General features: G+C 43.2%; 1 protein-coding gene across 6 annotated transcripts in view; it reads left to right on the plus strand.

The window, feature by feature from the left end:
• The first annotated feature begins 342 nt into the window (after positions 1–342).
• Positions 343–23,026, plus strand: part of NF2 (NF2, moesin-ezrin-radixin like (MERLIN) tumor suppressor) — a 79,112-nt gene continuing 56,428 nt past the window's right edge. For 3 of the 6 annotated variants that reach the window (XM_004766468.3, XM_004766467.3, XM_045081511.1), the window contains exon 1: positions 348–988. In XM_004766468.3, coding sequence (XP_004766525.1) covers positions 875–988 — 114 coding nt within the window. In that variant the 5' untranslated portion in view covers positions 348–874. Of the gene's footprint in view, positions 989–23,026 lie in introns of all 6 variants that reach the window. The other 3 variants (XM_013063492.2, XM_045081513.1, XM_045081512.1) reach the window with 2 other exon arrangements.

Consider the following 23,026-nt stretch of genomic DNA (forward strand, 5'->3'; position numbering starts at 1 on the left):
GGTGTCCGAAACACAGTCGGCTGGGGCGCCACACTCGGCAGGTACTTGGTCTGACTGGCAGTCCCTCACTGACCTACACGCAACTGCTGACCAGCCGCTACGTGGTTCCCGGGAGAAGGCGCGCCGAGTTCCGATGCCTCAACCAATCTTGCTAGAGTAGGCGTACTCCCTGCGAACAAAAGCGTTCGGAGTGACTGCCTCTATGACCACTCAACGCCTAGCCCAGGCCCGCGCCTCCAATCACAGCGGAACTTCCAATTGGTGAGGCCTTTCTGAAGTGGGGCGGACGGGAGGGAAAAGTCCCGCCTCCCTAGGGGTTCTCGGCCAACCGGAGAGTCCGGGCGGGAGCCGCCTGTTCGGTTGCGCTGTGTGTAATGATCTGGGGCCTGAGGGCGGGGCGGGGAGCAGGCCGGGGTCTGTGGGGAGGGGACGCTTCCTGCGGGCGCGCGGAGCGGAGACGGTGACAGCCACGCGCGCACGTGCGCGCCTGGCCGCAGCGCGGCCCCGAGACCTTCACCGGCCGCTGAGAGGCGCGCGGGGGCTAGGCTGCTGCCGTCTAGGGGCCCCGTCCCGGGGCGTCCCCAGCGTCCCGGGCCCGAGTTCCTGAGCGCCGGGCTGAGCCCACCCCGTCGGTCCTGGCTCGTGTTTCGTCTCCGTGGCCGTAAGGGCCCGCCCCCAACTCCCCTTTACGCTCCCGGGGCAGGGTCCTCACGGCCCATGCTGGCCGCTGGGGGCCCGTGCCGACCAGACAGCTCCCAGGCCGGCCAGTTGGCTACCATGGTGGCCCTGAGGCCTGTGCGACTCCTCCAGGGGGGCTAACAGGTCCAGAGCGCAGGCCTCGGGGCGCGAGGGTCCCGGGTCTGAGCCCCGCGCCATGGCCGGGGCCATCGCCTCCCGTATGAGCTTCAGCTCTCTCAAGAGGAAGCAGCCCAAGACGTTCACCGTGCGGATCGTCACCATGGACGCCGAGATGGAGTTCAATTGCGAGGTAACCGGCTGGCAGCCCCGACGGGCTGCGGCAAGCGGGAGCCTGGGGGAATCCGGCGGAATCCCCGCTCGCCGGGCCCCGTCGTGGGTCGGGCACCAACTGGGGCGCCCCTGCTGCGTTGACAGTCAAGGTGGAAGCTTGAGGGATTCAGCTTATATCATCTCTGAGCATAGACAGAGGTGACCAGAACCGGAAGGAGCCATCTAGGCCCACTCACGTTAAAGATAATTGCTGCTCATTTTTCATAGGGCTTTGGGTTTGGAAGCACTTCCTGAAGGTTTTCATTCATTGTTGCTTCAAGAGGCTGGAAGCATCCGTGGTGGCGAATTCTGGTTTCCAGTGTCAGGCTTAAGTTCCAGCTCTGTGGGTCTATTTATTTATTTATTTTACTTCATTAGATATTATTATGTGCCCCAGGCATTAAAAGTTGCATCTTGTATATTGGAAAGTCTGTACTTCTTTCCCTTTTCCAAAAGCCTTAAAGGAAACTGTTGATGACTAATACTTTTGATGCAGTTTACATCATGATGATTAACAGTTACTATTTGTTGAATATATTCTAAGTGTCAGATGCTCCTACATTTAATTCTCACAACTACCCAATGAGGTAGGTACCCCAAACCATATATCATCTAGTAAGTGACAAAGTGGGATTTTAAGTCAAACTTTTAGCCAAAAGTACTGTCTCTCAAGTAATTTAAGTCCTGGCTAGTACAAAGTGTGGTCTGTGAAACAGCAGCATTGACAGTAGTGACCTAAGTCAGGGATTGACAAACTTTTTCAGTGAAGGGCCACGTAGTAAATACTTTCAGCTTTGCAGGCCATGGGATCTCTGTTACAACCACTTAGCTCTTCAGCTCAGCTATTATAGCACAAAAGCAGCTTAGGATTCATTTCCAGCATGACAGTGTGAGGGGTGTCATTGATGTTGCTCGTCTGTAAGACTGGTGAAAATTACTTAAAAAAACTCAACAATTTAAACCATCTGGAAATGGCACTAAGGGCAAACATTTATCAAATGAATTAAACATCTATTCAAGAAAATCCGAAAATTTGCTAAGAAAGGTGAGAGTCTATAGTATTTGAACCAAGGCTGCTACCTCTCTTCCCCACTTCCAACTCAGCAAGGTGGAGATTCCATTCCAGACTGCTGCAGTCCAGAACACAGGGCTCCCTCTTCCCCTAGCTCCCTGTCAGACCACTTTCTTCCCAGGAGGAGCAGTACTTCAGTGTTTCTTATCCTGCTCAAGCCTATTTGTTACTGAGACAGTCCCAGGTGTGTGTAGTTGAAATATGAGTCTTCCTTCTTCTATCCAGCTCCTACTCACAGAATGGGAGCTGTGCCTTGAGCATGGCACATGACTACTGGGGCTCCCCAGTTGCTCTCATCCCAGACCCAGCTTGCATAATGGTGGTTCCATGCCAGAGGAGGCAAACTGAGAAAATCTCAGGCTGTTGTGTGCCATCCCACCCCTTCCATCAAGGATTCAGAGATTTTACCTAGAAGGAGAAGAAGGCTTTAAAACCTGTGGCTCCTGCTCTCTTCCCAAAGACAGTTACTTCATTTGCAACAAAATGTGGAGAAGTTTATGACTAAGGGAACTCTTAAAAACTGGAGGATTTGGGGGCACCTGGGTGGCTCAGTTGTTAAGTGTCTGTGTTAAGTGTCTGCCTTCAGCTCTGGTCATGATCCCAGGGTCCTGGGATTGAGCTCTACATCTGGCTCTCCACTGGGCAGGAAGCTGCCTTCCTTCCCTTTCCCCTACTGGTGTTCCCTCTCTCGCTGTCTCTCTCTTTCTCTGTCAAATAAATTAAATCTTAAAAACAACAAAAACAAACAAACAAAAAAAAAAGGGGAGTTGGGAGGAGATTATGGCTTTAATGAAGATACAGCCTAGGCTGTAGACCCACTACTTTGCAGGAGAGAGTCAAAGATTAAGATGGGGTGGGGAAGATCCCTCATGGGATTGAATAAACTGTTCCCTCAAAAGAGTCACCTTTGATTGGATTATTTTGTAGACCAAGTTATGCCCCAGGGTCTGGTTGAAAATAATAGAATAGTAAGACACCATTAAAGGAGTTTTAACAGCTAGGTGTGATCAGGGGAAGAGAAAGTGCCCAGCTGAAACCACAATTTGTGTGTCTTTGAGGAACAACAACATCATAGGCCTTAACACTATGTGAATGAAATAGATTTCACTAAAACATTCCAGCCCATCACTAAATAAGCAAAGAACAATAAAAAGCCCTGGGGCTGGGGTAGGGAGAACCAGTCCAGTATCTATATTATTTAGATGATATATTACTTAAAATGTCCAGTTTCCTGCAAAAAAATTGTGAGACTTGCAAAAAAGTAGGGAAATATGACCCAGACGATGGAAACAAACTAGCAGTAGAAATTGCCATGAGAGCGACCAGATGTCAGATTTAGCAGAAAAGATTTCCAATAACCATTACAAATACATTCTCAGAACTAAAGGAAAGCATGATTAAAGAAGGAAGGTATGACATTTTCACCTCAAGTAGAGAAGATCAAGTTAAAAGGTAGGAATTACAGAAAAGAACCAAATGAAAATTCTGGAGTTGTAAAGCAGCACAAGTGAAGTTAAAAATTCATTAGAGGGGCTCAGAGTAGATTCAAACAGGCAGATTGAAGAATTAGCCTGCTTGAAGATAGAATGATAGAGATGATGCAAGCTGAAAAATAGAAAAAACAATGAAGAAAAATGTACAGAGCCTCATAAAAATGTGGGAAATCATAAGTGTACATATGTATGGGAATACCAGGAGAGGAGAGAGAAAAAATATTTTAAAAAACAGTAGCTGACACTTTCTGAATTTATTGAAAAACAATAGCGTAGACATTCAGGAAGCTCAGTAGACTCCAAGGAGGATGAACACAAAGAGATCCACAAATAGAAAAAGGGAAAATGCAGAAAGTCAAAGACCAGGAGAAAATCTTGAAAGCAAGAGAAAAAGGACTTATAACATACAAGGAAACCCCAGTAAGATTAACAGCTGTCTTCTCTGCAGAAACTGTGGAGGCCAGAGGCTATGGGATAACATATTTAAAGTGCTCAAAGAAAAAACTTGTCAACATATATAATTTTAATATTCAAATATAAATAATCTACAAAAAAGGTGAAAAGTGAAAGGATATATAGGTATATATAGATATAGGATCTCTATATATAGATATATAGGATGTATATATCACTGGAATTAAACTAGTATAAATCTCAAGCTGATTCTGATAAGATTATCTGGTAAACTCTGGAGCAACCACTAAAAAAATTCCCCCAAAACACTTAAAAAGCATGATGAAGAAATCACTAAATAAATGTAAATGCTTCATTAGAAAATATTCACCTAATGTAAAAACAAGTAGTAAAGGAGGGATGGAGAAACAAAAACGTGAAACACATAGAAAACAAAAATAAAATGACAACTGTACCCCAAATAATTAGATAACTCAAATGAGATGGACAAATTCCTGGAAAGACACCAACTACCAAAATTTACTCGAGAAGAAACAGACAATCTGAACAGACCTATAACCAGTGAAGAGATTAAATTGGTAATAACAACGCCCACAAAGAAATGTCCAGACTGTATGTACTAAAGGCCCAAATGGCTTTATTACTGAATTCTACCAAACATTTCAAGGACAATTAATAGCAGTTCTTCACATGCTCTTTCAAAAGAATAGGAGGGCGCCTGGGTGGCTCAGTGGGTTAAGCTGCTGCCTTCGGCTCAGGTCATGATCTCAGGGTCCTGGGATCGAGTCCCACATCAGGCTCTCTACTCCGCAGAGAGCCTGCTTCCCTCTATCTCTCTCTCTGCCTGCCTCTCCATCTACTTGTGATCTCTCTCTGTCAAATAAATAAAATCTTTTTTTTTTTAAAGATTTTATTTATTTATTTGACATACAGAGATCACAAGTAGGCAGAGAGGCAGGCAGAGAGAGAGGAGGAAGCAGGCTCCCTGCGGAGCAGAGAGCCCGATGTGGGGCTCGATCCCAGGACTCTAGGATCATGACCTGAGCTGAAGGCAGAGGCTTTAACCCACTGAGCCACCCAGGCGTTCCAAATAAAATCTTTAAAAAAAAAAAAAAAAAAAAAAAAAAGGAGAGCAGGGACTACTTCCCAACTCATTTTATGAGGCTGGCATTACCCTGATACCAAAAGCTGACAAAGCAATCACAAGAAAACTAGAGACTAAGATCTCTTATGAATATGGAAGCAAAACGGGGTGCCTGACTGTCTCAGTAGGTCATGTGACTCTTGATCTTGGAGTTTTGAGTTCCAGCGATGTTGGGTGTAGATTACTTAGAAAAAAATATGGAAGCAAAAATTCTTATTTTTTAAAATTTTATTTATTTTATAGAGAGTGAGAGAGAAAGAGCATGAGCTGGGGGGGCGGGGCATAGGGAGAAGCAGACTCCTTGCTGAGCAGGGAGCCCCAACGCAGGACCACAGGATTCAATCCCCGGACCCTGGGATCTCTACCTGAGCTGAAGGCAGATGCTTAACCAACTGAGCCACCCAAGTACTCCTGGAAGCAAAAATTCTTTTTTTTTTTTTTAAAGATTTTATTTATTTATTTGACAGACAGAGATCACAAGTAGGCAGAGAGGCAGGCAGAGAGAGAGAGGGGAAAGCAGGGGCTCGCAGGGCTCGATCCCAGGACCCTGGGATCATGACCTGAGTCAAAGTCAGAGGCTTTAACTGAGCCATCCAGGCACCCCTGGAAGCAAAAATTCTTAACAAAAATATTAGCAAACTGAATCTAGCATCTCTCTATCTATCTATATGATATACATATATATGTATATCGTACATCATAACCAAGTGAGATTTATTCCAGGAATTCAAGGTTGGTTTAATATCTGAAAATCAATTAACATAATACATCATATCAATAGAATAAAAAAAAATCACATATTTCAATACATGCCAGAAAAGCACTCGACAAAATCAAGCAGCATTTCATGAAAAAAACACTGAATAAAATAGGAATAGAAGGCAGATTCCTCAACCTGATAAAGAGTATCTTTGAAGAACCCGCAGCTAACTATCATACTTAATAGTGAGATCAGGAATAGGAATAAGACAAGGATATCTTGCTACTTTTTTTAAAATTTAAGATTTTATTTATTTGAGAGCGCATAAAATGAGCAAGGGGAAAGACAGAGACAGAGGGAGAGGGAGATGCAGACTCCCTGCTGAGCAGGTATCCTGCTGTGGGAGTTGATTCTGGGACCCTGAAATCATGACCTGAGCTGAAGGCAGACACTTAGCCATCTGAGTCACCCAGGTGCCCCTATCTTGCCACTTTTTTTTTTTTAAAGATTTATTTATTTGAAAAAAAAAAAGATTTATTTATTTGACAGAAAGAGAGGACACAAGTAGGCAGAGTGGCAGGGAGAGGGAGAAGCAGGCTCTCCACTGAGCAGGGAGCCCTATGTGGGCTCCATCTGAGGACTGGGGATCATGACCTGAGCCAAAGGCAGCCACTTAACCGACTGAGCCACCCAGGCGCCCCTATCTTGCCACTTCAGTTCAACAGTGTGCTAGAGGTTCTAGCCAGGACACTTAAGCAAGAAAATGAAATAAAAGACATTCATATTGGAAAGGAAGAAAATAAAAATATATTCAGAGATAACATGATCACATATAGAGAACCTAAGAAATCCCCTATAGGGATTTTCCTATAAAACTATTTGAACTAATAAATGAGTTAAACAAGGTGGCAGGATACAAGAGCAATACACGAAAATCACTTGTAATTTTATATGCTTGCCACGAACAATATGAAAATGAAAAGAAAATTCTATTTACAATAGTATCAAAAAGTATAAAATACTTAGGAACAAATTTAACCAATGAAGTGTAAAACTTATACTCTGAAAATTATTAAAACATTGTTGGTAGAAATTAAAGGACCTAAAGAAATGGAAAGGTATCCCTTGTTCATAGATCATAAGATTTAACATTGTTAAGGGGGCAGTATTCCCCTAGCTGATCTACTCATTCAGCATAATCCCTATCAGAATCCCAGTTTATTTCTTTGTAGAAATTGAAAATCTGATTTTAAAATTTATATGGAATTGCAAGGGATCTACAATAGCTAAAACAATCTTGTAAAAGAGAGGAAAGTAGGAAGACTCTTACTTCCTTATTTCAAAACTTACTACCCGTTCAATGGAGGAATGAATAGACTTCCCAACAGTGCTGAGACAACTGGTGAGCCACATGCAAAACAATGAAGTTGAACCCTTATTTCATACCACATACAAAAATTAAAAATGCATCAAAGATGTAAATATAAGAGCTAAAACTATAATACCGTTAAAACAGGGATAAACCTTCATGACTTTGGATTTGGCATAGGATTCTTAGATATAACAAAAGCATGAGTAACAAAAGAAAAAGTAATAGACTTGACTTCATCAAGATTAAAAACTTTTATGCTTTGAGGGATGCCATCAAGAACTGAAAAGAAATATTAGGAAATCATGTATCTCATGAGGCTCTTCTATCTAAAATATATGAAGGACTCTTATTGCTCAGTAATAAGAAGGCAAATAACTCAATTAGAAAGTGGGCAACTGAGGGGTGCCTGACTGGCTTTTCAGTAGAGCATGAGTCTTGATATCAGGGTTGTGAGTTCAAGCCCCATGGTGGGTATAGAGTTTACTTTAAAAAAATGGGCAAAGGATCTGAATAGACATTTTGTTGAGGAAGATACACAAATGGCCAATAAGCACATGAAAAATGCTCAACATCATGAGTCATCAGGGACATGAAAAAAAAAACCCCATGAGATACCACTTTACCACAATAAGAGCCAACCACTAGGATGATTAGAATCAAAAAGTCATATAATATGGGGCGCCCGGGTGGCTCAGCTGGTTAAGCCTCTGCCTTCTATTCAGGTCATGATCCCAGGGTCCTGGGATCGAGCCCCATACTGGACTCTCTGCTCAGCAGGGAGCCTGCTTCCCCCTCTTTCTCTCTGCCTGCTGCTCTGCCTACTTGTGATCTCTGTCAAATAAATAAATAAAATCTTAAAAAAAAGGCATATAATAATAAATGTTGGTGAGAATATGAGGAAATTGGAACCCTTATACACTGATGATGGGACTGTAGAACAGTACAGCAACTTTGAGAAACAGTCTGGCCATTCCTTCAAACAGTTAAATATAGAGTTATCATCTGACCCAGCAATCCCACTACTAGGTATCTACTCAAGAGAAATTCATGTGTATCTACAGAGAAACTTGTACACAGGTATCTATAGCAACATTTATAAGAGCCAAAAGGTAGAAACAACCCAAATGTCCATCAGCTGATGAAAGGGTAAATAAAAGGTGGTATATCAGTACAATGAAATATTATTTGGCACTAAGAAGGAATGAAATAATAAATACATGCTACAAATGGATAAACCTTGAAAACATTATTGCTAAGTGGAAGCAGCAATCACAAAAGTGCACTTATTATTTCATTCATCAGCAAGTCTGGAGTGGGGATATGTAGGGAAATGAAAAGTAGATTTGTGGTTGCTTAGAACTGGGAAAAGGGTACAGGGATACAGGAGTGATAGCCAGGGGATGCAAGGTTTCTTTGTGGAGTGAAGAATATATTCCAGAATTGACAGGGGCCATGGTTGCACAACACCGTAAATATTCTAGAAACCATTGAATTGTGCATTTAAAAAAAAAAGATTTTATTTATTTATTTGACAGACAGAGATCACAAGTAGGCAGAGAAGCAGGCTCCCCGCCGAGCAGAGAGCCTGATGCGGGGCTCAATCCCAGGACCCCAGGATCATAACCTGAGCCGAAGGCAGAGGCTTTAACACACTGAGCCACCCAGGTGCCCCTGAATTGTGCATTTTTTAAAAAAAGGTTATTTATGAGAGAGAGAGAGCAGAGTGAGTGAGAACATGAGTCAGGGAGAGGGAGAAGCAGATTCCCTACTGAGCAGGGAGCCCGATGTGGGGCTTGATTCTAGAACCTTGCGATCATGACCTGAGCTGAAGGCTGCCACCCAACTGACTAAGCCACACAGGTTCCCTGAACTGTGCATTTTAAATAGGTGAATTTTTAAGGTACATGAGTTAAATCTCAGGCTGTGTTAAGGAAGATGTGGCCTTTGACAAAATGGGAACAAAAGACATGACTTTGTTCCAGTAAAACTATTTGTGAACACTGAAATTTGAATTTCATATAATTTTCACAAGTGATGAAATGTTTCAGAAATTACACTTAAGGGGCCACCTGGATGGCTCAGTCATTAAGTGTCTGCCTTCGGCTCAGGTCATGATCCTGGGGTCCTGGGATTGAGCCCCACATTGGCTCCCTGCTCAGCGGAGAGACTGCTTCTCCCTCTTCCTCTGCCTCTCCCACTGCTTGTGCTCTCTCTCTCTCAAATAAAGAAATAAAATCTTAAAAATAAATAAATGAGTAAATTTTACATTTAAAGATGGAAAAATTACTCTCAGCTCTCAGATGGTACAATAATAGAGGGCAAATTAGCTTTGTGTTGTGGGCCATAGTTTGCTGATCCCTAATATATCTTATTTATGTGTGTATGTATGTATGTATGTATGTAATCTCCATACCCAGTGTGGGACTTGAACTCACATCCTTGAGATCAAGAGTCACATGCTTTACCAACTGAGCCAGCCATTTGACCCCCTGATCCAAGTTTCTGTTTGGCAAATGCTGTGAGAGATTATGAGAGACTGACCGGTAGGGAAAGGGATTTTGTATGAGAATTCTTCACAATTCTACCATGAAAATCTCTTCTTTTTTTTTTTTTTTTTAAATATTTTATTTATTTCTTTGACAGACAGAGGTCACAAGTAGGCAGAGAGGTAGGCAGAGAGAGACGGAGAAGCAGGCTCCCCACTGAGCAGAGAGCCCGATGCGGGGCTCGATCCCAGCACCCTGGGATCATGACCTGAGCTGAAGGCAGAGGCTTTAACCCACTGAGCCACCCAGGCACCCTTCTTTTTTTCTTTAAACAGACCCCAGACCCAAAGAGAATGTACAATATTACCAGCTATCGCAGGGCTTCTCAACCTTGACACTATTTTTTTTTTTTTTAAGATTTTATTTATTTATTTATTTTTTGACAGAGACAGAGATCACAAGTAGGCAGAGAGGCAGGCAGAGAGAGAAGAAAGCAGGCTCCCTGATGAGCAGAGAGCCCGATTCGGGGCTCGATCCCAGGACCCTGAGATCATGACCTGAACCGAAGGCAGAGGCTTTAACCCACTGAGCCACCCAGGCACCCCTCAACCTTGGCACTATTGATATTTTGGCTGAATAATTCTTTGTCAGGGCCGCAGCTGTCCTGTGCCCTGTAGGATGTTTAGAAGCACCGCTAGATGCCAGTAGCACCTCCCCACCCTCCCAGCTGAGACAACCAAAAATGTCTTTAGACATCATCAAGTGTCCCTGGCGGGGAGGAGTACCCTTTCTTCTCCCCCTCTCCCTGCCATCGTGTTGAGAACCACTAATCTATAGAAGAAGGTAAGAGTAGTGATATTTAGAGAGTCAGAATGGTATAGCTTAGAGTCTGTCAAACTTAAATGTGCCAGTAAATGACCTGGGATCTTGATAAAATGAGAATTCTGACTCTGTACTTCTATAGTATGACTGAGAATTCTGCATTTCTAACACATTCTCAAATGATGCCAGGGCTGCTGATTTAGGGACCACCCCTTGAGTAGCAAAGCATTAGTGGAAAGTGTATAGGCTTTGAAATAAAATAGGTCTGGGCTTGAATTCCAGCTAACCTACTCCTGGCTTAGATAAGATACCTAAGCTCTTTGGACCTCAGTTTCCACGTCAGTAAAATGGAATTTTTGTTTTATTTATTTATTTGGCCTTGCAAGATTTTATAAGGATTCATGGAATGCATAGTGCCAGGCAGAAAGTAAGAACTAGAAGGGACTATAGTTGGCTAAAAGTAGGAGGCAGCTCAGGTCACCATGGTTACTGCCCTGTTATGATTTGTCAAGCTGTTGCATTTCAGTGACTTTTCAGTGTAAATACCTGTTTGTAAATGAGTATGTTCAAATATTCTGTTTAAAAAGTAACAGTAGGGACACCTGGGTGGCTCAGTGGGTTAGGCCTCTGCCTTTGGCTAGGGTCATGATCTCAGGGTCCTGGGATGGAGCCCCACATCAGCTCTCTGCTCAGCAGGGAGCCTGCTTCCCCTCTCTCTCTGCCTGCCTCTCTGCCTACTTGTGATCTCTCTCTCTCTCTGTCAAATAAATAAAATCTAAAAAAAAAAAAAGCCAGTAACAGTAGTTTGATTTATGAGGATAGAGCTCTAAGAAACTATCAGTCTTTCTCTCTTGCTATTTTTATGTTGTACATTAACTGAGGAAGGTACTAATGCAAGGAGATGACAGATGCATTTGGAAAAAAAAAGAGGAGAGATGTTATTTGATGAATTCTTGACTTTTTTGAGGTCAAGGGTAGGTGATGGTCTAAGGATTCAATTTCAGTGGTAGTTAACATATGAATCATGTTACCTTATGCTAATAAGTTCAGACTTTTTTGCTGCAGAGATAGGGAATAAATCTCTTTCTTGCACTACTTGCTGCATTGCACAGTTGGCTTGTTGTTTCAGAGGATTTTTCCACTTGAGAGATTTGATATTTGTCATTTTGAGAAAGTGGGTGCTGAACGTAATTTGCCAGGAGGCTAAACGGTTATGTTATTTCTTATCTAGGCTGGAATTTTACTCTAGTAATTCAATCTATCAGTAAGAAGAGCCAATATGAAAAAGCTCTCCGAATTGAGTTGTGAGAGATTCTAATACCATCTTATATTGGAAACAAAGCCTCCTTCTTCTGTTGGTTGACATCCCAAATGTTTTCACATACCCAAGTGGGAATATGACTGGATTAAATACCAGCATTACAGATCATTCCAACATACAAGTGGACAAAAAGTAGAAACCTTTGAAAGGGGAAAACAGAAAGAACGACCCTGGTATTTTCAGTAAGATGTTACAACCCAGACACTTGAAGATTTAGGCAGATGCTTCCCTTCTAAGGATGCAGACTTCTGGAGGGCAGTGGTGGTCATTTCATTGCTAGTTGTGTATAGTAATGGGACTCTATATGAGGGCACTGAGAAACCTTTTTTCTTTTCTTTTCTTTTTTTTTTTTAGATTTTATTTATTTATTTACTTGACAGAGATCACAAGTAGGCAGAGAGGCAGGCAGAGAGAGAGGAGGAAGCAGGCTCCCTGCTGAGCAGAGAGCCCGATGGGGGGCTAGATCCCAGGACCCTGAGATCATGACCTGAGCTGAAGGCAGAGGCTCAACCCACTGAGCCACCCAGGTGCCCCGAGAAACCTTTTTTCTTATTTCAGAAGAAAGATTGTTTCTGCCTTATCCGTATTTTCCCATGGGGTTTTTGCATGCCCGCAGATGGCCTGGGTCTGCGGATATGGGACATCGGCAGTCAGGTGAATGCTGGATATAGTTGTGCTGGTGAAGATAGAAGGAAGCCGGACATACACTGGCTGGTGCTGCCATCTGCTGGCCCCCATGTCTGCTCTTTTGTAGGAGGAAGGGCTAGGGAGTAACAGTTACTGTGTGCCAGGTCCCATGCTAAATGCTTTACATATACTATCTCATTTGATACAACAGAGACTCGTTCACTTATTCATTCAACAGATATTTACTGAGTACCCGTGTGGACGTAGCAGTGATCAAGACCTACTTAGGATGGAGGTCTTGTCATTGGCTTCATTTTCAGAGTGGGAATTGGAGACTCCAGCAGGGTACATAGCTTGCTTAAAGTCCCCGCAGAGCCACTGTCTATTCTGAAAGAGAAAGAAGAGGACAGGGACTGTTAGACAGCAGCGGGAGAATCTCACTAATGACCAGTGCTTATTTGAACCTCACAACGAAGTTTTCAAGTCAGTTAGAGAGGTCTTTTTTTTTTTTTAAGGTTTTTATTTATTTGACAGAGAAAAACACAGCGAGAGAGGGAACAAAGCAGGGGGAGTAGGAGAGGGAGTAGTATGCTCTCCACTGAGCAGAGAGCCTGATGCGGGGCTTGATCCCAGTACCCTGGGATCATGACCTGAGAGATGCTTAATGACTGAGCCACCCAGGCGCCCTAGTTGGAGAGGTCTTAGCTCAAGTTCCAGTTTACTTGTCTGGACTCTGACAGACAGGCAGCACAGCCTGGAGGTTATGAGCATCTGGGGAGAGCTTGGTCTCAGGAGCCTGATTCTTGGCTCTGCCCTAACCAGCTCAATGACCTTAGACAGGTTCCTTAATCCTCTTCAGATGCCTGTTTCCTCATCTGTAAAATGGGGAGCATAATAATTCTTCCTGCAAGGGATTGTTACAGGGATTAAAACTGAGTCGTTGGTAAAGTACTTAGACTTTCTAACTCAATCATTTGTCTATGGCATTATTATTTGTTTTTTTTTGCATTTGCCATAAGATACCATTTCAAAACATTTTGTGAACTTGCCAGTGGACTTAAATTTTGGCCAGTGGATGATGTTACTGATGACCTCTGTTGCATTGGATCAGTGTCTGGTTTTCCTTTGAATCAGATGGACACTTTCCATAAGTGAATCCTTTTCACTTGCCATGATCCTGTTTGCAATTCCTTGCCTTTGGCTTAATATTCCTTGCCTTTGACCTTCTTTTGCAACAGTTCAGTATTTTCTGGTTGCATATTTAATAAGCTTTGTGGTCCGAATATTCTTCCCTATTATTCAGCCTGATATTTTCTTAAATTTGGTGTGTGCACATAAATAGCAATTGGTTAACCTCTCTATTCTGAGACCTTTTCATGTGTTTTGAAAAGTTATTTAACTTTGAAATCCACCTCCTTTTCCCCCACTCCCTGCTTCAGTTCAGGTTTAGAATAGCCAATATTTAAGGCATTCCGGCACACAGAAAGATATTTAAGAGGGAAGGTCCCAGATTTCCATAGTGATCATGGTGATTTAAAGTGGTCTCCATGCAGATTGACTTGAAATGTTTGGGGGTGGGAATGGGAAGAGTTTAGAAACAAAGAGCCCAATTAGAAGACAAACATTCTGGGCCAGGTGTCACGCCAAAACCTGAACTAGCTAGGGCCTGGGACAAAACTGGACTGAATCCAAAGGCCTGGGCACTAGGAGGATGAGGCCAGGGATCAGGGCCTTCTGTGACAAAGAATGAGTAGGGGAACTCTAGGCCCCAGATTCAGGCGGTACCAAGGTCTAGAGCTGGTCCTCAGGCCTCAAGGCCAGCCAAGCAGGAGGCAATTTTTCAGTCAAGCCTAGCCAGCATAGTGCTCAGGAGGTCAGCACATTTCCTGTATCTGGTCTGGGTGTGTAATCAGGATGTTACTTGTATAAACCCGTTGAGAGCCCTGAACTGGTATTTGAACAACCCCTAGCTTCTAGGCAGAGCTCCTCTGTGTGATCTTGGCCATGTCTCTTCTTTCCCCCAACTCTAGGCCTCAGTTCCTAGTCTGAAAAATGAGAGGAAAGAACTTGATTTCCAAAGGCCTTCTGCTTTAGCATCCTATTTTAGGTGATCTGGGCGGAAGAAGCTCATTGCACAACTCCCCCTTTCATATTTCCTTCTTAGTAGGAAACCATCTCAGGATTTGAGCATGTAGGTGTGAGAAAAATCTGCTGGAGGACAGGAAGGATATTGCTTAGGGAACAAGAGCTGGCATCCCAATAAAAGGGGTATGTTGGTTTAAGTCCTACCACTGCCACCTGCTGTCTGAGTGATCTTGGACTTACTTCTCTAAGCCTCAGTTGCCACATCTATAAAACGAGAAAAATACCATTTTTCATATAGGATTGTTTAAAGTGTGAATGAATGAGGTGGACCTTTATGGGCACTTATCCCAGGGCCTGTCTAGGAAGCTCTTGGTAAATACTAGCTTCTCATGTTATCATGAGATGGGAGTGTGGGAGTAAAGCGGAAGGCTCTCATGTTAGAAGGCACTCTGAATTTTCTCCTTTATTTTTTATTTTTACTATTATTTTTAAAGATTTTATTTATTAATTTGACAGAGAGAGAGAGATCACAAGTAGGCAGAGCAGCAGGCAGGGGGAGGGTCAGGAAGCTGGCTCCCCGCAGGGGCTCCCAGGACCCCGAGACCATACCCAAGCCAAAGGCAGAGGCTTAACCCACTGAGCCACCCAGGCGCCCCTGACTTTTCTCCTTTAATCATCTTCATTTTTTTTTAATCTTTTTCAGATTATCCATGCCTTTGCAATTGTAGACTCTTCGACTCTAATTATAAACTGTATCTGACACCATATTTCTGTTTAAAGATTTATTTGTAATTGATTTCTGTCTAGCTTGATATCCACTGTGATAGCAGGATTCTCTTCTGCCATTTTTACTCCCTGTTCTTTTGTCCCCAGTGTGTTAATCCCCCCCCCCTTTTTTTTTTGTTTCTAATGACTTTTCCAGTTATTCCTGCTAGTTTTGCATTCTTGTCCAAGAACATTTTTGGTGCTTGTTTATTTTCAATTTTAGAAGTTAAAGGCATTTGAGGTCTTAAAAACCCAGAATTGAGTTTTCTCAGAGCTGCTAATCTTTTTAGCCAGCTGGTGATGAGGCTTCTCTGGTTTGTTATAGGATGATGTGTTCCATCCTCCTGTCTATGCTTTGTCTAATTTAGATTCTAAATCCACATGTTTTAGTACATTTTTAGCACGTAAAAATTTATTACCAAACTAGTGCTGACTTCAGAAGGAAAAAAATCTCGAATTAAATCTTCAGTCACTAGTGCGGAGACTGAAGGCGTTAGAAATCACTCCAATCGCCACTAGGTGGGGTCAGAGCACATTATAAAGTCACTGGGTCCTTTTCCTCTTCCAGCCCTCACTACCATCCGACTTTTTCCTTCTTTGCCAAATTTGGACTGAGCGTTGGAAATTTCCAAAAGTTCTCTGTTAGTGAGTTACGTTACTTACAGTTTCCCCATCCACCTTGCCAGTTTTAATCTCCTAGTTGTAGTTGTTTTGATCATTTGACTTTCAGGTAAAACTTAAAACCAAAGCCCAGAGTCATTATTAAACTTATCTGAACTGATCTAAAGTTTTAAATTCAGCAACAGTTTCTTTATCTAGTGTATTGATTGGAGATTGACTGGAGATTAAAAAAGAGTCTCAGAGGGGCGCCTGAGTGGTTCAGTCAGTTAAGTGTCTGCCTTTGGCTCAGGTCATGATCCCAGAGTCCTGGACTTTGAGTCATCATTTTGAGTCCCCGAGTCATGATCCCAGAGTCCTGGGATCAAGCCCCACATCGGGCTTCCTGCTCAGCGGAGAGCCTGCTTCTCCCTCTCCCACTCCTGCTTGTGTTTCCTCTCTTGCTGTGTCTCCCTCTGTCAAATAAATAAAAGTCTTAAAAAAAAAGGTCTCATAAATGTATTAAAGAAATTTACAACTCACAGTAGTTCTCATCCATTTGCAGACGTGTTTACCAGCCCTGTGCACTCATACCTAATCCTTCCAGCGTTGTTACACCAGTGTCAACATCGCCAATGACTATGAAATGGAATTAAAAAGTCAACCTAGAAATGGAACCCGAATGTTTAAAATTTCTTTCCAGGGGCACCTGGGTGGCTCAGTGGGTTAAAGTCTCTGCCTTTGGCTCAGGTTGTAATCCTGGGGTCCTGGGTCAGCCCCTCATTGGGCTTTCAGCTCAGGGGGGAGTCTGCTTCCCTCATCCCCTCTCTTCCTGCCTCTCTGCCTACTTGTGATCTCTGTCAAATAAATAAAATCTTTTTAAAAAATTTCTTTCCAGGCTAGAGCTGGGGTTCTTCATGAGCCGGTTTGCATGAATGGATTAATGCTCTAGCTCTGTTTTGGTGGGAAGTTTTTTTAAAGAATGTTCTTTTAAATACAGACTGTAATTTTTGTGATGTCCAGGGCAGGAGGAGTTAATCAATTGGTTGATACTTTATCATGGGTTTTATTTCGGTCTGTTGGTTTTATCTATTTAGACATTTAAAATTTAGCTCTGTGTCTACCTGCATTGAATCTACGATTGTTTCCTATTTGTAGCTCTCTGCGGAATTATTCTCAGTATTTCAACATTTGTGATTGTTGATATTTGCTGAATATCAGCAGGGTGCTAGGTGCTAAAAGAAGGTTATTTTTCAGCAGCATTACAATGACCACTTTTGTTACATTAGAGAGTTTATTCTTAATATAGTCAGCTCTTGATTATTATGAGTAAGAAACACAGCAGCAATAGTAGGACCTAAGTAAGGAAAAAGCACATAGAAAGCACACATAAATTAAGTGTCAAGTGTCATTTACATGCCTGAAATGACTTTAAGATACAGAATGGAATGTTACAGAATTAAAAGTAAAGTATTGGGGCGCCTGGGTGGCTTGGTTGGTTAAGCATCCTCTCCTGGGATCCAGCCCCACATTGAGGGCTCCCTGCTCAGCTGGGAGTTTGTTTCTCCCTCCCCACTGCCATTCCCCCTGCTTATGCTTTCTCGCTTGCTCTCTCTCAAATAAATGAAGAAAATCTAAAAAAAAAAACCCACAAAAAATACCCCTAGAAAATTATTACAGCAGTGGACAAAGTGCCACATGGTTTATACAAAACCATCTCGAGCTCATAGACTCAGAGGGTGTTAATCCTCCAAGACCACTTGATGACTGTGGAAGCTGAGACCCGGAGAGGTTAAGTGACTTTCCCAACACAGCAGGTTTGGGGGTTTTGTAGCTATTTGACAAGGCTGTGATTGCTCTCATGTTGTGAGCTAAATTCCAAAGATAGAGATTGTCTCCTTGGCTTTTGGGGGACTGTATTGCTTTTATAACACTATAACTGTATTGTTTCTTTTCGCTCTGTCATCTGTCAGCTGACTTTGAAATGCCTCATCTTTTTTCATAACATCATAGAATTGGGGCCTTGCATGGGGCATAAGAGATTGACAGAAGAAGAAACCGAAGCCCAGTGGAGTTGTGTGGCTCACTCAGGATTATATATGGGCTTGTGTGTGTGGTAAAGGGAGGGAGTTTAGGATCCAGATCCATTCTCTGGGTTCACTGCTGCTCACATAACCTCTCTCCACTGTAGCAGGAAACATGCCAGAAGCTACAAAAATAAGGACTTCTTTTTTCCCCTAGAAAACTATCATTCATTTAGTTTCAAAAGACTGAGGGTTTAAAACCTCCATTTTGTGGCTTCCCAAGGGTCTGTGACTTGTTTCTTACTCGTTTCTTTGGTTCTGTGGAAATTTTTCTTGGTTGGTTCTCTGAGATTTGGATTTCCTTGCCAAGGAATTTTTAGAGAGAAGAAATTAGTATGTGTCACCAAAGGGGGGAAAATACATACCTTAAGGCCCAATTCTGCAGTTTGAATTTTAACACGGAGTGTCATAAATTTCTTGCTTCTTCATTACAATCATGACTTAGAAGACTATTCCCCTCAGAAGCCTCATTTGGTCATCATCATCATCATCACCATGAACATCATCAGGCAACCGGAAGCATGCACAGGGTGGCCACAGGTTAAGCCGCACCTGCTTGGGTTCTGGGAGACCTAAAGTGTGTGTGTCTGTGTGATGTGTGCGTAGTAACCCTTGCCTTCAAGGAGTTTGTGACCTGTAAGACTGGAGGAAAGACAGGAACCTTGGGGAAAGACAAACACCTCCTTTTTCTGTGTATGTAAAGTACATACTGACTCTCTTATCTGGAGTTGGATGGGGGAGGAGACAGTAGTGAGGTGAGGGATGGACTTTAGAAGAATCTGGTTCTGGATAAATGGAAGCACGTAGGTTTGCTGACTGGGGAGGGCACAGGCTGGGTTTTAACAAGCAGGGTAATTGGTTGCAGGGAGGAAGTAATTGGTGGAGGGCCTTGAAACCATTAATTTAAATGGATTTGGCAAACAGCAGATGATTTAAGGACTGGGAGAGGAAATTTACTGGCTGGGGTTAAGGCAGAAACTGACAGGCAAGAGATTGGAGGTGGGGTTTTTTGCAAAGAGGTTTTTGCTCGGATTTAGATGAGGGATGTAGGGGTTGTGATTGATAGAGCAAAGAAATTAGTCTCTTTTTTGGAGGATCCCCCTTTCCCTTGTGTTGGGAAATAATGGCTGATTAGGCTTGGGATATCCTTTACTTGTGCCAAGACATGACTCGATAGTTTTGCAATTTCGGCTCATGAAACACAAGAACCCGCTTCTGTAGTGTGATGATACCACATCCTGAAATGGGTCCTGTCGGTTTTACCTCTGCATACTACACTTTTTTATCCTCATTGATTAACCAGAATAGATGTTAATGGAGCTCCTCATTCACTTACTGCACAGCAGAATCCTTTTTGTAACTTTTTCCATTTTGTTTATCTTATAAATAGAAGTATTTGTCATCTAGGTTTTTTTCCCTCCAAAATGGTTAAATAAAAGTTGTTTTAGGTTAACATCTTAAGTTTTCTAGACTTTTATAAACCAGTTCTTGTAGGCTAGTCATGACTGCAGAAGTCGGTCAGGGATAAATATTGAGAGGGGAAATCACAGTCATCCTTGGTTTTCTGTTTCTGAAAGTGGTAGGCACGTGGCACATATCCTGAGCACAGAGAGACCCAGTTCCTTCATCACTCTATATGTAAGGGGGCCAGCCTCTTTACAGTTTTTATGGCAAATACTAGGGCAGCTTGTGAGCTAAACCCTAAGAAGTGAATGCTGGGTTTGTCTGGTCTGTTGTTCTCTTTCATCTTTTGTGTAATAGATAGCTAATCGAATAGCATTCTTTGTGTGGCCAAAATATGTAGTCCCCCAGACCTCTATGAAATGGAGTATTGTTTCTCTGTAGCTTTTCCCAGATCTGAGTCTTCTCTGTAAAGTCGAAGTTTCTCTGTGGCCTAATTCTCGGGCATTTCACATATGGCGGCCAAATTCGATTCTCTTTCTTCAAAAAAGTTGTCGTTTAATCGTGTTGTTCAGCCATGGCCTTTTCCCACCATGTGGCTGGCTGGTTTCCTGTTGACCCTCCCTGGTTCTATCCGTAAGAAGGAGAGGGATTTGATTGTTGATGGCTGCATGGCCCAGAGAAAGGAGTGGGAGAATGCAGTGTGAAGGCTCAAAAGAAAGAAATTTTAGGGCTGTGTGTCCAAACCTGGCCAACTGTAAGACGACCATTGTGGTTGCTATTCATAAATTTCCTGGGGTAATAGACCCCAATCAACATGTAGTTTATTGATGCCAGTTGCTTCCTACAGCAGAAAAGCTCTCTGTTCCCTGCTGCAGAGGGTGAGTGCTTAGTGCTATTTACTTAAAACATTCTAGGTTGATAAATTATAAGCACTTCACTTTGGGTAAAGCTCATAAATCCAGCCCCTACGAAAAATAACAAGCTGATAGCACTTAGTCCTGTTTATAAAGTTCATACGCATCTATCTCTGATACAGGCACAAGTATATATCTATGAAATAGCACTGCAGCCTGTTAAAGTAATGGGAGAGCAGAGGCACAAAGTGAGAAGCCTTGTACTTCCAGGCTCGCTACCATTAGCCCCCTCCCGCTTGAAGGGCACCTTGAGGACGAGGCCCACGGAGCTGGAGCTGACACACTGTGGATTCCAGATTTGCACTCCTCCCTGCTCTTCTCCCTGCAGATCGCCTTTCTCAGTCCTGCCGTCTCTCTCTTTCTGTCGGCAAAATGATCACCAGCCTGTGAGTGTCCCTGCTCTTCAGGGGCTGAGAGGGGAGCAGTGTTGGTGTGTGTGGAGCAGTTCAAACACTCTGGCCAGGTGGAGATGTGGGCCTCAGTGAACACTTAATAGACCCAGGAGCTGTTCTGTTTTTGGCAGAAGACCTTTAAGTAGTGTTAAGTGCAAATCCTGAAAGGCTTATGGGCTAAAAGGTATCAGGAAAGGAAATATTTTAGTAACAAAATAAACATGAGCCTCATCCCCCTGGCCATAGCTCCTTAGAGACCTGGCAGGTATTGTTACGGGATGCATGGCTGTTCAGAACGGAGGACCGAGCAGCGTAGTTTGCCGTCAACTTGTGGAGTCCGAAGCGTCACATGCATCGGGCAGAAGCATGTTCAGTACCGCATTGAACATTCAGTACTGCAGATAGCGTAATTAGGCTGCTCGTCAGATACCAGAAAAGTGCAAAGAACATTCCTTCACTTTGCAACAGCTTGGACCTGAGTGGCAGACATGCTGTTCCCTCCAGCTGGCATGACTTCCCTTTCTTTAGCCCCTTCACCAGGGTACCAGCTACTGCCTGGCTCCCCAGACCCAGCTCAGACAGTGTCCCCTCTGTGAAGCCCCTGACCCCCATCCCTCAGGCTCGAACTGTATTCCCTGTTCTGTTAGCATTTCCCAGGGTGCGTTTTCGTTATTCATTTACCTACCTTTCTTCCCTGTCAGACATGAATGGGGACAGTGTCTTGTCATTTATCTCTTGTGCCGAGCACAATGACTAGGACGTAGTGGGTGCTCAATAAATGTTTGTCAAATGAGTGATAGCATGGGTAGCTCGATGAGAATTGATGGTGCCCTTTCTGATCTGTCATCCATCATCCCTGGAGTGAAACAGGACCGGGAGGCTTGACACGGCACCACTTGAGAATGTAAGGAGAGGAGGAGGGCTTAGAGTGAATAATAACCAGCCTTTATTGAGTATTTGCCATGGGCTGGGCACTATATTTACTAAAGCATTTAGGCTTCTAAAATATATTAATGCACTTAATCCTTAGATCAGTCTGCTAAGACAGGGTCTGTTTATCAGCCCTGTTGCGAAGCACAAGGAAATTCAATAACTTGCCCAAGGTCACACAGTGACAGCGCTGAGATTCATACTGATCTTAGGTAACTATCGCCTGTCTTTGCCTCTTAGACCGGCTCCTGGAAAGAATTAAACCCTAGTAGACAGAGGCAGCCATCTTAGTAATGATTTCACTTCTCTCCCGTGTATCTAGAATATCTAGATATGGTTATATTCCATCCTTTGGAAGAAAAAAAGGAGAAAACAGTCACCTGAATAACTTTTTGGTAGGTAACCACTTTCTGTGGTTAGAACAAGAGGTGGAGTTTTTTGACAAAGAATTGGTTTTAGGTGGTACTTTTGGTCTTTTTAGAAGTACAGCAGTGTTCTCCAGTCAAACTGAACTATAAATGCTTTCATTTCCTACAAGGACCATCTAAGCTGTTTCTTTTTTTTTAATTAAAGATTTTATTTATGTATTTGACAGAGAGATATCACAAGTAGGCAGAGAGGCAGGCAGAGAGAGAGGGGGAAGCAGGCTTCCCGCTGAGCAAAGAGCCCGATGTGGGGCTCAATCCCAGGACCCTGAGATCATGACCTGAGCGGAAGGCAGAGGCTTAACCCACTGAGCCACCCAGATGCCCCCCCACTTTTTTTTTTTTTTTAAGTTCATTTAGGTGATCTCTACACCCAGTGTGGGGCTAGAACTCACGACCCTGAGATGAAGAGTCACATGCTCCACTGACTGAACCAGCCAGGTGCCCTCATCTGAGCTTTTTGCCTCTAGACTTTTGCATATGCTATTTCCTGTGCCTGGAACACACTACCCGGCTCGCTCCTTCCCCAAGCCCAGTGTTCACTTGATGCTTCTCTCCTACCGTGATAGTTGATTTAGATACCATTTCCCACCCCTCCAGGATAGAGGGTTCTTTCTCAGGGGTCCCTACACCCTCTGAGGGTCCCTGTTTGGCTCTCATAACTGGAGTTGATTATTGTGTGTAGGGTGAGGGAGGTGATTATCTGTTCCTGATTGACTCATGCCCTAGTCCTATTCTGTAAGAGCAGAGACTGTCTTCTTTCTCTATCTCCTGTACCTTGGGTGGTGCTTAGACACAATCTGTGTTCACCAAGTATTTCTTGAAGGATTTTTAAAAAATCATTTTTTTAAAAAAGGATTTTATGTATTTAACAGAGAGAGAAAGAGCAGAAGCAGGGGGAAGAGCAGAGGGAGAGGGAGGCTTCCCACTGAGGAGGAAGCCCATTGTGTGGCTTGATTCCAGGACCCTGG

The sequence above is a fragment of the Mustela putorius genome, unplaced genomic scaffold (genome assembly GCF_011764305.1).
Source record: "Mustela putorius furo isolate JIRA1106 unplaced genomic scaffold, ASM1176430v1.1 tig00000578_pilon_pilon_pilon, whole genome shotgun sequence".
Classification (NCBI taxonomy): domain Eukaryota; kingdom Metazoa; phylum Chordata; class Mammalia; order Carnivora; family Mustelidae; genus Mustela; species Mustela putorius.